Source organism: Plodia interpunctella, chromosome 23, assembly GCF_027563975.2.
Source record: "Plodia interpunctella isolate USDA-ARS_2022_Savannah chromosome 23, ilPloInte3.2, whole genome shotgun sequence".
NCBI classification, from domain to species: Eukaryota; Metazoa; Arthropoda; class Insecta; order Lepidoptera; family Pyralidae; genus Plodia; species Plodia interpunctella.
Window position 1 is genome coordinate 950,303 of NC_071316.1, and position 15,262 is coordinate 965,564.

General features: G+C 37.9%; 1 protein-coding gene across 7 annotated transcripts in view; it reads left to right on the forward strand.

The window, feature by feature from the left end:
* Positions 1–6,706: 6,706 nt before the first annotated feature.
* Positions 6,707–15,262, forward strand: part of Shal (Shaker cognate l) — a 66,151-nt gene continuing 57,595 nt past the window's right edge. For all 7 annotated transcript variants that reach the window (XM_053762719.2, XM_053762724.2, XM_053762721.2 and 4 more), the window contains exon 1: positions 6,707–7,843. In XM_053762719.2, the coding sequence (XP_053618694.1) occupies positions 6,729–7,843 (1,115 nt within the window). In that variant the 5' untranslated portion in view covers positions 6,707–6,728. The remainder of the gene's footprint in view (positions 7,844–15,262) is intronic.

Below are 15,262 nucleotides of genomic sequence, written 5' to 3' on the forward strand. Positions count from 1 at the left end.
TGCAAAATTTCAAGAAGATTGGTTAAGTAGATAGAGCGTGAAGAGGTAACAAACAAACAAACTAACATTCGCATTTATGATATTAGTTAGGATTTCATGAACAGTAGCGTGATATACTTTATAAAGACTTATTTACCAACTCCTACGGGAATCGTTAACTTTCGTGATAAATTAAGGTACACCCTATGTGTTAATCCAAAGTATCAGCTATTTACCTCAATACCAAATTTCATAAAAAATTTCCGAGCCATTTGGGCGGGAAGAAAACTCACATATAAACTTTCGCCTTTATATATTAGTGGGATTTTTCAATTACCCGAGCGAAGCCGGTACGGGACGGCTTATTATAGTATAGTTATTTATACAGTCACAATTATAAATGAAAAAAATTGGCATTTTCAGTAAATTATTATTGAAAATATATCATCGTCAATCAACGAAAAATATGCTTTAGGATATTAATATTATATAACACCATTAGAGGGTGGAGCGACCTATTTAAATGAAGCTTTGAAAGTGAGGCGGCAGGTCACATTCGAGCTTTCACTCCGGAGACAAAACGCTTTCAAAAAGCTTCTGAAAGCAACGAAATGGCTGGGTGTGTTGCGAATTACATGATTTTTGCTTTTAGGCAGTTGATAGCATCCATGCCTCATACTAATATTATAGATGTAAATGTGTTTAAGTGAAAAACCTAAGAATGGGTGCACCGTCAACTTTGATGTTAACTGTAGCGTGCTTATAAAAACGCAAGGTACGCCATTTTGTGCTAACGTCAACGGCGCGCAAGTTAAAACAAACGTCAAATTTGTCGGTGCAACTCACAAAAATAAAAACGTATGTATTTTTGTAAAATAATTAAGTACAACGGATGATAAACCCGCGTAACACTACAGTATGAAGCTAGTCCCAATCCCATCTAATATTATAAAGGACGAAAGTATGTTTGTTACTTCTTCACGCTCTATCTACTCAACCAATCTTCTTGAAATTTTGCATATATCTAGTCTGAAATACGGAGAAGGGTAGGTACCCTTTTCATCATGGAAAAATTACTACTCCCGCGGGAAACTCAAGCGGGCGCAGCCGCGAACTAAATCTGGTACACTATAAATTCATATATTACATGTTACAGTTCGCTGAGAGGCTGAAGCGACGTAGGGAATTTCAACTGTGCAGGCCAACTGGAAGGAGGAGAAATCTTACTTGCAAGATTTGATTATAGACAGACAAGCAAACTTCGGGACAGGTGAAAATTATTGTAGATATTCGATTTTTGTGATATCTTGTTCAAAGTCTACGGGAGTATTGTGCTAACTTGGTTTAGGGTTCCGTACCTAAAAAGACAAGATCAGTTCCTTCGTTGTCTGTCAACACCTATTTTCGTGGGAACGTTGCAGAGTATCATAAATTTATATCAAACTAACTTTTGCCCGCGGCTTCGTCCGCGTAAATTTCCCAAGGAAACAGTATTTTTTCCGAGATGAAACCATATATCCTTCTCCATATGTTCTTCAAAGTATATGTATGGAAAATTGGTTGAGAAGATGCTTAAAGCGTCAAAAGGTTACAAACAAACTTACTTTCGCATTTATAAGGTTATATTTAGAATAGGACTAGCGATCTGTGTTACGTCTTCCTGGTAGAAAATCTCAAATCAAAATAAATCATTTATTTTATAAGCACATTATACGAAGCGGTGGTGGTGTATGGGTTAAGACGCCCGCCTGTGGATCGAAAGATCCCAGGTTCGAACCGTACTCGTGCCATATGAGATTGTATACCAATCTGACTCATGTATAGTAGTTTTCATCGACCACCACTTGCTTCCGGTGAAGGAAACCATCGTGAGGAAACCTGCACATTGGTTGATTCTTATCAACCTTTCTGTGAAATGGAGAAGGCAATGGCAAACCACTCCATTAATAATGCCGAGAAAGTTGTTGTGTGTGTTTCATTCCACGTAATGACCACGACCCTCAGCCATGAGGAATACGACCATGAAGAATGAAGAAGCATATTATACACTTAACTACTTCATAGTTACCCTGCATGATCCTCTATTGCGCGGTAATAGCGGCGAGATTGCAATGAATCTGGGTAGCTTGATGTGCTGTTGACTTTTATACTTTGGATGTTTCGGGTCGTGGAACAACGACCTGTGGTCACAGAGCACTGATTCCACTGAAGTATAAAATGTACGTGCGCGTTAAATATCCGTATTAAGCAATTAATAATGAAAAGCGGTAATATAAAATTAGTAACTTATAATACAAAAATAACGTATGCCCGTACTCACTCACCTACGGTACAGAAACCATGACACTCACTCAGAAATCCGCCGTGAAGTTTCGAGCTACACAAAAGCATGGAGAGAGCAATGCTTGGAATCACCCTGCAGGTTCGAAAACGAAGCGATTGGATCAGAAATAACATTGCACATTGATCTAAATCTGGAGTTAGTGATGTCATATCTGTTATAGCAAAGAAAAAGTGGGCATGGGCAGGATATATTGCGAGAATGCAAGAGAGTCGGTGGACGAGACGAGTTCTAGAATGGAGAACAAGAGCAGACACCAGAGGACGCGGCAGATCACCGCAGCGCTGGGTGGATGACATCCGACGGCACGGAGGTCGAGACTGGATGAGTCGGGCGCAAGACTGCCAAGAGTAGAAGAGGAGGGAAGAGGCCTATATCCAAGACTGGATCACCGATTGGCCACCATAATGATGATGAATACAAAAATAAAAATATATTACATTAAATATATAATTTTAGCAAGTCAAAGTATGAAAGTTTATGACCATAACAAGATAAATAATTAAAGCATTCAAATTATGTCATTCTATTGGAAGTAGCTACGTTCTCAGTCTTTTAACAATATTATCGTGTGACGTCATCACGCCATGTGTTAACAGTACAGTCGACCACATCGTCAAATTGCTCTGCGTGGATTTCTATGCCGCGGAAATGGATTTGGGTAGTTTACTGTGCTGCTGACTGTACCATTTATTAACATGTACAGTCCGCATCCGCAAAGACGTGTTAAGGTGTGCATGTTTCAGAGTAGCACTCCAGCCCGGCTTCGGATGGGGTCATTTATCTATACTATTATTAGAAAGAGGTAAGCGTTTGTGAGTTTGTAACTTTGTGAGTTTCTATGTTTGAGGCGAGTAATCTCCGAAACTACCGAACCGATTTCCAACATTCTTCCACCATTAGAAAGGTACATTATCCAAGATTGCTATAGGCTATATTTTATCTCAAAATTCCCACGGGAGCTAAGCTCCGGGCCACATCTAGTGTATGTATTCACCATAGACGTATATATTTAGTGGTATAAATCTTCGGGAGTTGTTTAAATGTTGCGTGGTTTAAAGAAGAAAGCTTGTACAGACAGATGCGGAGCGCGACTTTCTTTTTATACTTATGTTTATTGACGACCTGCAGTGGCGCAGTGGTAAAAGTGCTTGTCTCTGAACCGAGAGGTCCAGGGTGCGACCCCGGTCGGGTCATGATGATCTTTTTCTGATTGGCCCGGGTCTTGGATGTTTATGAATGTTTTTGTTATAAAATATAGTATCGTTGAATTAGTATCCCATAATCTCTGTGAATCTAGCTCAATCAAAATCAAAATCAAAATCAAAATCAAATCATTTATTCAGAAATTAGGCCTTCACAGGCACTTTTTCACGTCATAATCTAAATTAAATGATACTAAGCTACAAACTACTAGCATTTCGGAACGACCACTGCTGAGAAGAAATGCCGAAAGAAACTCATTCAAACAGTGTTGGTCCCTATTATGCCAGAAGGGCTTACCATTTTTTATATATAAATTTATGTATAATTTTTTTGTTATAATTTTTTATCAGTAATATAACATTAAGTACATAATAAAGTACATGGTCAAAAGGTATACTGAAACATATTATGATTGTGATCAAGTGCTGATGAAAGGAAAATATATATATACTTATATATATATGTATAATTAACCAAACAAAAAAAAACTTTTAATAAAAGATCGAGCTGACCAGTTCCCCCGGCAGCACCCGTTCACGAGTTGACGCGTGAGTGACATTGTGACAGAGTGACATCGCGAAGCTCAACCACAATAGAGGGAACCTCCCGACCCGATCCACGATGCCGCTACCGGTTTGACCATTTGAATGTGCATGACATATTCGATCTCCATAATCTAACATAATAGATACCTATGTTACTTTCAGACACTTGGAGATCACAAATCACGTATATGTTTTACAATAAATGTCAAAATATATGTAATAAACATGTCAAGAAAATATATAAATAATAATAAAAAATAAAAAAAAATTAAAATCAAGTGTGAGAGGTGGAAGTTTTAGGAAGGGTCCAAGGTTTTTTATCATTTAAATAGTCGCTAATCGTGTAATAAGCATTAGCCATTAAAGCATTTTTAATATATGATTTAAATTTTGGCATTGGCAAGTTAATAGCCTCTACAGGGAGTTTATTGAACAATTTAACACTTTGACCCACGAAAGACCGCCTAACCTTTTTAAGTCGGAATCTGTTCATACAAAGTTTATGCCTATTACGAGTGACTACACTGTTAACATCGCTCAATGTTTTATACAGGTGTAAGTTAGATTTAACAAAAATAAGTACGTCGAAGATGTACTGAGATGCAACAGTCATAATATTTATCGATTTGAATAATTCTCGCAAGGAATCCCGTGGCTTAAGCCCATAAATAAAACGAATTGCTCGTTTCTGTCGTCAACGAATCGTTCGAATCTGTGTGACTAATTATAACTATTGTCCTGTTTTATTAATATTTATTGTTATTTATTTATATAATAATACTCAGGTTCTTTGGATGTAAAAAAAGCATATCAAAACACATGAACATTTACGCCGCATATTTATTTATTGCGAATTCACAAGGAATTCTAAACTTAGGGTTGCCCACTTCACATTGACCTAGAATCATGAAGTTTGGTAACGGCTTACAGTATAGATAAGGGAGAAATCAGAAAGCCTATTACATAAAACCTTTGCTCATCTCAGTCGTGGGTAAAGAAATTCGCTGAGCTATTGAAATTTTTGAATTGTTGCGGCGCACATCTGCTTACTATTGTTTTAATTTTCTTTTTCTTTATGAGTTTTAAGTTTTTTTTTTTCTTTATTTTTGTTACTTATGTGTTTTGTACATATGTGTTTGTGTGCGTTGTGTTGTTCAAATAAATCATTCATTCATAAAAACTAGAGTGCTCGTTCGCTGTGCGAGCTGATTCACACTGTTCCTCTTTATTACAACAACATTTTAGTCATCAAAAAAACGGTTTCTTTGCTGCTGTCAATTGTTGTTAGTAAAAACGTAACCATGGAAGATCCAGTCAGGTAGTTTAAAAATAAATAAATAAATAAATATATTGGGACAAATCACACAGATTGAGCTAGTCCCAAAGTAAGTTCGAGACTTGTGTTATGGGATACTAACTCAACGATACTATATTTTATAACAAATACATATATAAATAAACATCCAAGACCCGGGCCAATCAGAAAAAGATCGTTTTCCATCATGACCCGACCGGGGATCGAACCCGGGACCTCTCGGTTCAGTGGCAAGAACCTTACCACTGCGCCACCGAGGTTGTCATATAGGTATGTTTCACATAGGTAGTTTGGGGATTAAACACAAGATTTCATTCACGGATCGACTACCCTTGCGAAAGCTATAGTAAAATTTAAAAAGACAATAGTTATTAACTACTTTCTCTTCACAAGAAAATGGTTTTTATTTATTTTTAAAATTGTTTTATGGTTATGATAAGTCTCATAAGGAATTGTCTTGTAGTAGCTATTCAGTCCTAATATCAAAATACTTCTTTTGTTTATAATATCTGGAAAGCATTGAAAAATATACAAAAGGTCAGTAGTTCTTATAAGTGCGAGACAGAGATAGATTGCTAGGGGGATCGGCGTGAGCGAGCGAGATGCATAGATGAAAATCAATTTATTAGGCGGTGACGTCACGGAGCACGCCTGCGTACTACGAGTGTTCCCGGGAGCTGGTTGCTGGCGGGGAAATTTTTTGCCCGAAATTAGGGAAAATTAGTGACATTTTTGATACCAATTAAGTGAACGTGTCGTGTGTGATTCTTAACTTTTAGATTCAAAGGTCAAATAGAACGATGGTGGGAACTAAAAAATCAATCCTAATAAGAAAAATATTCACAGTTTGATTTCATTTAATACGATGGTAGTAACTAAAAAAATATATAAATCTGGAAGTAAATATATATTAGCGTTATTGTAACTTAATTGTGTAGGACATAGGTAACTTCAAGACCCTAACATTGCGCATATTTGGTAATGTCAATGATGTCAAGTGAAATATTACGAATGTTTTTATTATTAAGTAAAGTTTCTGTGTATGTAATTCTGTGTAAGTAAATCGTTGTGTTTTACTCTCAAGATGGTTAACTGTCTTGATAAAACTAATTATGTATTTAATCTCGTTGTCGGTAGTAAATTAATAAATGTTTAATCAAAAGGCAATTGACGTCACCGAACCCGGCAGATTCAATCTAGGTCAATTGCAGTTGCATACATGTATCCTCTAGTGTGGAACAATTAGTTTCGCGCGTGGCAACACCGGCCGCATCTGGGCGGCCCGAAATAGCGCCGTGGGGGGACTCAGTAGCGGCGGCGACGGCGGCGCGGTCACAGCGGAATGGCGTCCGTCGCCGCGTGGCTGCCTTTCGCCCGCGCCGCGGCCATCGGCTGGGTCCCAATCGCCACTCACCCCCTCCCCCCGCCCCCCGTACCCAAGGACAGGCGTCGCGCTGAAGACGAGAAACTCCTCATCAACGTCTCCGGAAGACGCTTCGAAACCTGGAGGAACACACTCGAGAAATACCCCGACTCCTTACTAGGATCCTCTGAACGCGAGTTCTTTTATGACGAAGACAGCAGAGAGTACTTCTTCGACAGAGACCCTGACATCTTCAGGCATATCCTCAATTATTACAGAACTGGGAAGCTGCATTATCCGAAACACGAGTGCTTGACTGGATACGATGAGGAGTTAGCGTTTTTCGGGATCCTCCCCGATGTGATTGGTGATTGTTGTTATGAGGATTATAGGGACCGTAAGAGAGAGAATGCCGAGCGTCTCATGGACGATAAGCTCAGTGAAGCGGGGGACCAGAGTCTCCCGCAGCTCACGGATTTACGACAAAAGATGTGGCGAGCGTTCGAAAACCCTCACACGTCGACTGCCGCTTTAGTATTTTACTATGTGACAGGATTTTTCATCGCCGTCTCGGTGATGGCGAACGTTGTGGAGACGGTTCCTTGCGGCCACCGGCCTGGTCGCGCGGGGACATTGCCCTGCGGAGAACGATACAAAATTGTCTTCTTCTGCTTGGACACAGCTTGTGTGATGATCTTCACAGCTGAATACCTGCTTCGGCTATTCGCAGCGCCGGACCGCTGCAAGTTCGTGCGCTCTGTCATGTCTATCATCGACGTGGTCGCCATCCTGCCCTACTACATTGGATTGGGGATCACTGATAACGATGACGTGTCAGGGGCGTTCGTCACCTTGCGAGTGTTTCGGGTGTTCCGTATATTCAAGTTCTCCCGCCATTCTCAAGGACTAAGGATCCTCGGTTACACCCTCAAGTCTTGCGCCAGTGAATTGGGTTTCCTGGTGTTTTCGCTTGCCATGGCCATCATAATCTTCGCCACTGTCATGTTCTACGCGGAGAAGAATGAGCAAGACACAAACTTCACATCCATTCCTGCTGCGTTCTGGTACACCATCGTCACTATGACTACTTTGGGGTATGTGTTTTTACTATGTTTCACTAATTTCAAACACTATATGTGTGCTTACGCGAGCGAGTTCTATCTTAAAATATATATATCGATTTCGATTTTAATGATTACGATGTATCGTAATCATTAACACTATATATAATACACTGTAGTGTATTATATATAATTAAAGTATAAAATAATACAAAGTATAAAACGCGCAAGAACACAAAAAGATCGCAAGAATCTCCCAACGCGCAGATCTGACACCTGTCGCCGCCATTAAAAATTAACGCGGGAAAATAAACTGTCATGGCGCGGATTTCCCGCCATAAAAGGTTTAGCCGTTGAAAAATTGATGCGGTTACGTGGTATTAATTTCATTTTCACTTGTCCGCTGTGCGGAGGATAACTGTGCTCGTAATGTCATTTGGGAGGTAAATGGCTCGGTCGGGAGGCGTGGCACCGTGTCAAAACATTTTATAGCAAGAGTACTAGGTCAATCTGTTTTTGTTTTTCCACGCTTTCCAGGGATTTAGTTGACATGACAATGCATTATTATGATATGACGATGGTACAACCACGGTGTGCCCCCGACAAAGGAAACCCTCAGCGGTTAATAGCACGGTCATGAATATTTACTTCTGAACTTTTAGTTTTTTAATTAGATATCGAATTATTGATTAAGGAAAGTGTATAACAGATGTTACAGCGCATAATTTTGGATTTCATTTATGTTAAAACTAGCTAAGACATCTGGTTTACTTCTAGTGGGAATTTTACGACTTATATGTAGACCTTGACCTTTAAACAGGTTCCAGCGATGCACGCCTGTCAACTGAAGGATAATAAGGTTTGAATCCTGAATCTGGTTGGTTTATAACCACGAAGGTGCGACATCTGGTATCTTTCGATCACTCATCTTAACCACTAAAACACTACCTCATCTTTAGTCTTCTTCTTTCGCATGGATACCTTCGCAAACTCCCAGCGAATTTGATGCGAATTTTCACAGTCGTATAGCGGATGGATTAACTTAAAATCTGGTATAGGTTTCATCGCGATACGTTGCTTAGAATACGAGATATTCACAATAATAAGTTATGAGCGAATGCAGGAAAAACGCGGGCGAAGTTGCGGACAAAAGCTAATCATAACTATAATCGAAGTATAACAAAGTACTCCCCTTAACTTTAAACTTTAACTATATCTACAACATACAGTTTAGTTGCAAGACTGCAGGCTCTCCTGGTTAATCGGTTTATCTCAGACCGCTAAGTTATATATATATACTAACTAGGTACGCTTGATAATCTGTGCTCAAGTTTAATCTGATGGTTCAAGTCGGTGGATGCTGGGTAGTGTACAGTCGGAAAATTAAATTACCATAAAATTCATTGCCAATTTGCTAGTTTTATTTTTGATAATTCACAATTTATTAATCAATCAACTTGATGCCTCTACGCGTACTTAACACGGACGGACAGACAAACACGAATGGACAATATAGGTGCCCGTTTATTCCTTTTGAGATACGGAAGACTTAAGTCGCCTTTTTTAAATAAAAATCTTAAAACAGTCAATAAAGACACTTATCATCATTATTAATCGCCATCATTGTCTGTAAAGTTTTACGAGTCGAGATTTTGATAAACAATTCAACCGAATCCGTGGAAATAGTCAATGAGGAACGTCTTGGGTGCAAAATTAACGAAATTTAGTTTACCTGAAACAAAAATTGTAACGGGCGACGTGTAAGATAACAATTTCCCACGGGAGTATAATTAGCAGGTCGAAAATAGTTATATGTTGATAGAGATTGTAGAAATAGAAAAGTATCTTAACAAGTTTTAACAGTTCAACTTCCTTTTAAACAGCTTTTTATTTTATAAAAACTTTATTTGTTAGACAAATTAAAAAAACCCCCGACAGACGCGTCAAACTCATAACACCCCTCCTTTTGCATCGGAGGTTAAAATAGATAAAGCATACTACTATTTTTATCAGTTTTTTTTTTTTGTATTTGTTGTTATAGAAATACTTCATTTGTGATAATATCAACAATCTAACTACCACGGTTCATGAGATACACGCTGGCGACAGACAAGACATCGGAGTCTTAGTAATAGAATCCCGTTTTGTCCCTGACCATAAAAAAGCATTTATTTATAAATACATACAAGTAAAGTAGCTTAACGAGACATGGAAAGAAACCTGTGTGAAGTAGACGACGGTGTATAAACTTGTAAATACTTCTGACATTGTGAACACCAACCAGCACATCAAGCTATCCAAAGTCATTGCAAATTGGCCGCTATTCTGTACAAATAAGTACTTATAGGGAAATTCCTAAGTTGTATGACAAAAACTTCAGCATTATAAGACGTAAAAGCTGCCATTTTAACAAATACTCAGGGTGAGTTGCACCAGTCAACTCTGATGTTGACTTTAACGGTGAGTAACTTTGACGTTGATTTTAACTGGCGCGCCACTGACGTTTAGACAAAACGTAGCGTGCGTAGTGCGACTTTGCTATACACACGTCACCTCACCATCGAGTCGATTCGCAGTGAGACACAGCTAACCAATCACAGTGCGCCATTGTGACACAACGACAACCACACCGCAATGCGATTGGTTCGCTGCGTCTCACTTCGAATCGATTCGATAGTGACGAGTAAAATGCAAACTCGCACTTTATCCCACGTTAAAGTTAACGTCAAAGTTGACTGGTGATGTTATGTTATGTTATGTTATGCCAATATTAAGTCAATAACAAACTTCAAGTTTCTCTCTTTCTTTTGTCGAGTCGAACTCGCAAATAACTGAGAGCAATGCCCCATTGCTACGTTGCGGTCTGTCGTTCTCGTCCGTCGACGGATCAATGCAAAACAACGCAAAACTGTATGAAGTTTCGATGCAGTTATAGTCATAAAGTTGCAGCTTTATGAAAAAAATACACCAATTTACTGTCAATTTTAGCCCATCTATTGAATGCTTTTTTTTTTAACTAAATTTTATTTTAATTTTATTTTGTGTCTTTTCTTCTGGCATTCGCGGAAGATAAGCGCCGTGGCTCACACCACGACATCGTGCTGTCTATAACAACTTACTGCGTAAAATAAAACTATACTATACCTACCTTAATTTGTAATAAAACTTGAAAGAATTACTCTTTCTAATTTTGCTTGAACCTATTGACAAATCAATGACGTTCAGAATGAACTTCAGCTAATTAACTGTTAGCCCCAAGCGAAAGATGAATGATTTTCTTCATTTCCGCTCTGAACGAACCGAGAACCATTTGCTGATAACTAGCTGCGCCCCGGGGCTTCGATCCCGTAGGAATTTCGAGATAAAAAGTAGCCTATGAGTTATTCCAGGTTATATTCTAACCTTGTACCAAGTTTCCTGTCAATCCGTCCAGTAAATTTTGCATGAAAGAGTAACAAACAAACTTACATACATACATACATACACACATCGTCACAAACTTTCGCATTTATAGTATTAGTAGGATGTACTAGCTCATTCAAATCCTTCTCTCTTGTCTTCGCTTTCTTGGTTTCTTCCGCCGCCGTTGATCATAGGAGTCCAGGGGCCACTTTTCTATGTTTTCTCCTACACTTTGCTAGGTTTTCGGCACTTCTAGTTGTCATTGGCTAACGTGTCATCCTTGACGACATTAAGCCAGCATTTTATGAATATGCTCCTTCTGTTAAGGCCAGGAGCGACATAGCCAAAAAATTTTGTCCCTGCCTAATTTACTGGTTCGTAGGGCAAGATGTGGCCGTACTGAGACGGCGTTCCTGGAGTCTGCAATACCAGAGATATAGGTTTAGGTTTAAAGACATTTATTCTCATTAAAACATATTTTTACATCACTTATATGAAGTTCAAAACATAAAAATATGAACAAGTATCGTGTGTTTTTCGTCCGCACAATTTGAGATAGATATATAGATAAATGCATTTATTTGTACCAATAAGATAGAAATTCATTTCTAACCACAACTAGATACATATAAGAAAATAAAAGATGATATTTAAATTTATATTTAAAAAAATTGTAAGCCCTTCTGGCATGATAGGGACCAATGATAGGTTCAGAGGCAAATTTAATTAATTGTTTTAATGTTTCAAGTTTAATTAATTGTTTTATAGGTATATATATTTTCCTTTCATCAGCACTTAATCACAATCATAATATGTTTCAGTATACCTTTTGACCATGTACTTTATTGTGTACTTACATTGTTATATTATTGATAAAAAATTATACATAAATTTATATTTAAAAAATGGTAAGCCCTTCTGGCATGATAGGGACCAACACTGTTTGAATGAGTTTCTTTCGGCATTTCTTCTCAGCAGTGGTCGTTCCGAAATGCCAGTAGTTTATGCGTTGATAAATATCATTTAATTTAGAATATGACGTGAAAAAGTGCCTGTGAAAGCCTAATTTCTGAATAAATGATTTGATTTTGATTTTGGAAATTTAATACCAAAACCTCCAGTCTAATGCAGCCCGTGAATTTTGAAAAAAAAACTAGATATTTGTGAATAAATATAAATAAATAAATATATTAGGACAAATCACACAGATTGAGCTAGCCCCAAAGTAAGTTCGAGACTTGTGTTATGGGATACTAACTCAACGATACTATATCTTATAGCAAATACATATGTATAGATGAACATCCAAGACCCGAGCCAATCAGAAAAAGATCATTTTCCATCATGACCCGACCGGGGATCGAACCCGGGACCACTCGGTTCAGAGGCAAGCACTTGACCACTGCGCCATCATGCGAAAGGTTAGGTTTCCGAGAGTGTCCCCTATGACGAGTAGTAATTTGTATTGCAATTATATGCCATCGAATGAATACAAGCAAAATTGAGGCTTCTTTCCCAATATTTAAAGTTGACACTTCCTTGACGGGGTAAGCGAGCACGTAGCTTTCAACTTTAGTGTGAGGCCCTGTATCATCGTATGACTTTAAACTAAATTGAACTTTATGTGTAAGACTTTAGAGCTCAATATCTCATGACTTTATGATCCGGCACGTGGCTTACAGTTTCAGAGTAAAGCCCCAATGATTCACTAAGCAAAAACTGTAAACAAACCGATGCGATGCGCACGCGCCGACTAATGCCAACATTATTTGGTTACGGGATAATGTTTATGAATCATTTGGGCGTGTTGTTCGGAATTCTCGTCTTAGTTCTACAATTCTACATTCTCGCTCTCGTTCCTTTCTGCTTCTCTCTCTTATTGTATTTATTCCCACGCCTTTGTGATGTTGTGTTAAGAAATAATCGGGATAATTATAATAGTCTATGTTTTTACACACCCTTCTAAAACGGCGCCTATGTATGGGCACCTAAAATTTATAACAAAATTCCACAACAAGTTAAAGATCAGAATTTAAATTTATTTAAAAAGCACCTCATGTCCTTGCTGATTGATAAATGTTATTATAATTTGAACGATTTTTTAAATTATAGATTTAGATAAAAGTTTAGTTAATTTAGTTACTTTTATTTATTCAATTTTGTATTGCGGGATGATAGCATGCTCTCCATTTAAATTTGCATACCCGTGGACGGTGAAACATGTAGGATTAAGTTTATCTTTTAACACCATATTGTAAAAAAATGTAAACTCATGTTTTTGCAAATAAATAATCTTTATCTTTGTCTTCTACTCTGGTTTGGAAGCAAACAAAACATAGAATGTGCTATATGCTTCTCGTAAAAAGGAAAGGGCCGTGAACTGGACACTATCCACTAATTTATGGCTTCAGTTCAGAGCCTCGTATGTTATTCTTATATTCGATTAGCTGTGCCCCGGGGCGACGCTCCCGTGGGAATTACGAGATAAGAAGTACCCTATATGTTATCCCAGGTTATATTCTATCCGTGTACCAAATTTCATTACAATCCGTCCAGTAGATTTTGCGTGATCGAGTAACAAACATACAAGCTCACAAACTATCGCATTTAAATTATTAGTAAGTGGGATAAGGTTTTTTAATTAGGTGTTATGCGTGTGTTTCGTTAGTAAGTTGACCTTTGATTGACGACTGGAAGCATTGCTGTTTTGCGTGTTTTAAAATATTAACATGCAATATTTTCATGGGCTTTAATATATTATTGTTCATATTTTTGTCGACCCCGTAAGGGACGAAAACGTGCGTACATATTTTTTGGTAGTTAAAGTTGACGCATAGACGAGAATATCTAATCTCGTCTATGCATCAACTAAGGGATACAAGGCATTGACAACTGATAGAGACATCAACAGCATTCCCACGAAAATTACGTAAAATTATCAGATAATTATCAGATAAGGGACACAAGGCCTTGACAACTGATAGAGACATCAACAGCATTCCCACGAAGGGTATAACACGACACGGGGGAAAGAAAGAGAGAGCTAACCAATTCAACGATTTCACGTAAAATTATCAGATTATATATTTTTAGATTTGACTTTTAGTACTTTTTCATGACTAGTTATGAAAAGCAATGGGGCAGTTTTTCGCGAATATCATCACATCAAGTATTGATTCCTTGGGCTATAAATGAAAAACAAGAAAACATAGGGTCTCGTGCTCCGCACGCAAGTGATTAAGTAGGAATTCGACCTTTCCTAATCATAATGTTTGTATATATTTCGAAGCAATATTTTATTAAAACAGTCCACACGGTCATAACACCTTATACACGCCTCAATTTCCACATATTTTAGTTACTTTAATCAGGTAACTATAAATAGAGAAATTCTTAAAGGTCACAACTAAAGGGCTGTGACGATATGAGCGATTGGTCCAGCTGTCATATAGGTCAATGCCTCGCCTGAGGGTCGAACGGGAATACCTACAGCTACGAATATTCTCAACACTATTTTCGAAGATATTTCGCAACGGCCGACAAGGTATACGATTAATATCTTATAGTAGACCAGCGCTTCTCATACTTCGAAGTTGGAATTCTTTTGGAAAACTGTATAACGTGCATAAAAAGATATTTTCATTACTCACGCTAGAAAATTTTATATTTGCCGCCCGAAATTCGATATTAAGCTTTCTCATTCATCTGAGCGGTTTTTTTTTGGTTTCTTCGCAGCGTCGGAGTGTCAGGGTCCGATTTTCTACTTTTGCGTTTACTCTTCGACGACATCCCTAGTTGTCAGACCATTGGCACGCATATCATTCTTGACGACATCAAGCCAAAATTTCCACGTAATGACCAAGAAACTCATTTAATTAAATAGTGTTGATATTTAACAGTGTTGCCTCGTTTAAACAGTAATAAAATTTTACTTGAAAAAGTGCCTGTGAAGGTCTAATTTCTGAATAAATGATTTGTATTGGAATTTATGCGACACGTCAATGGACAAACACTGAAGCACATGTTATAGAATAAATAGGCACATGTTAA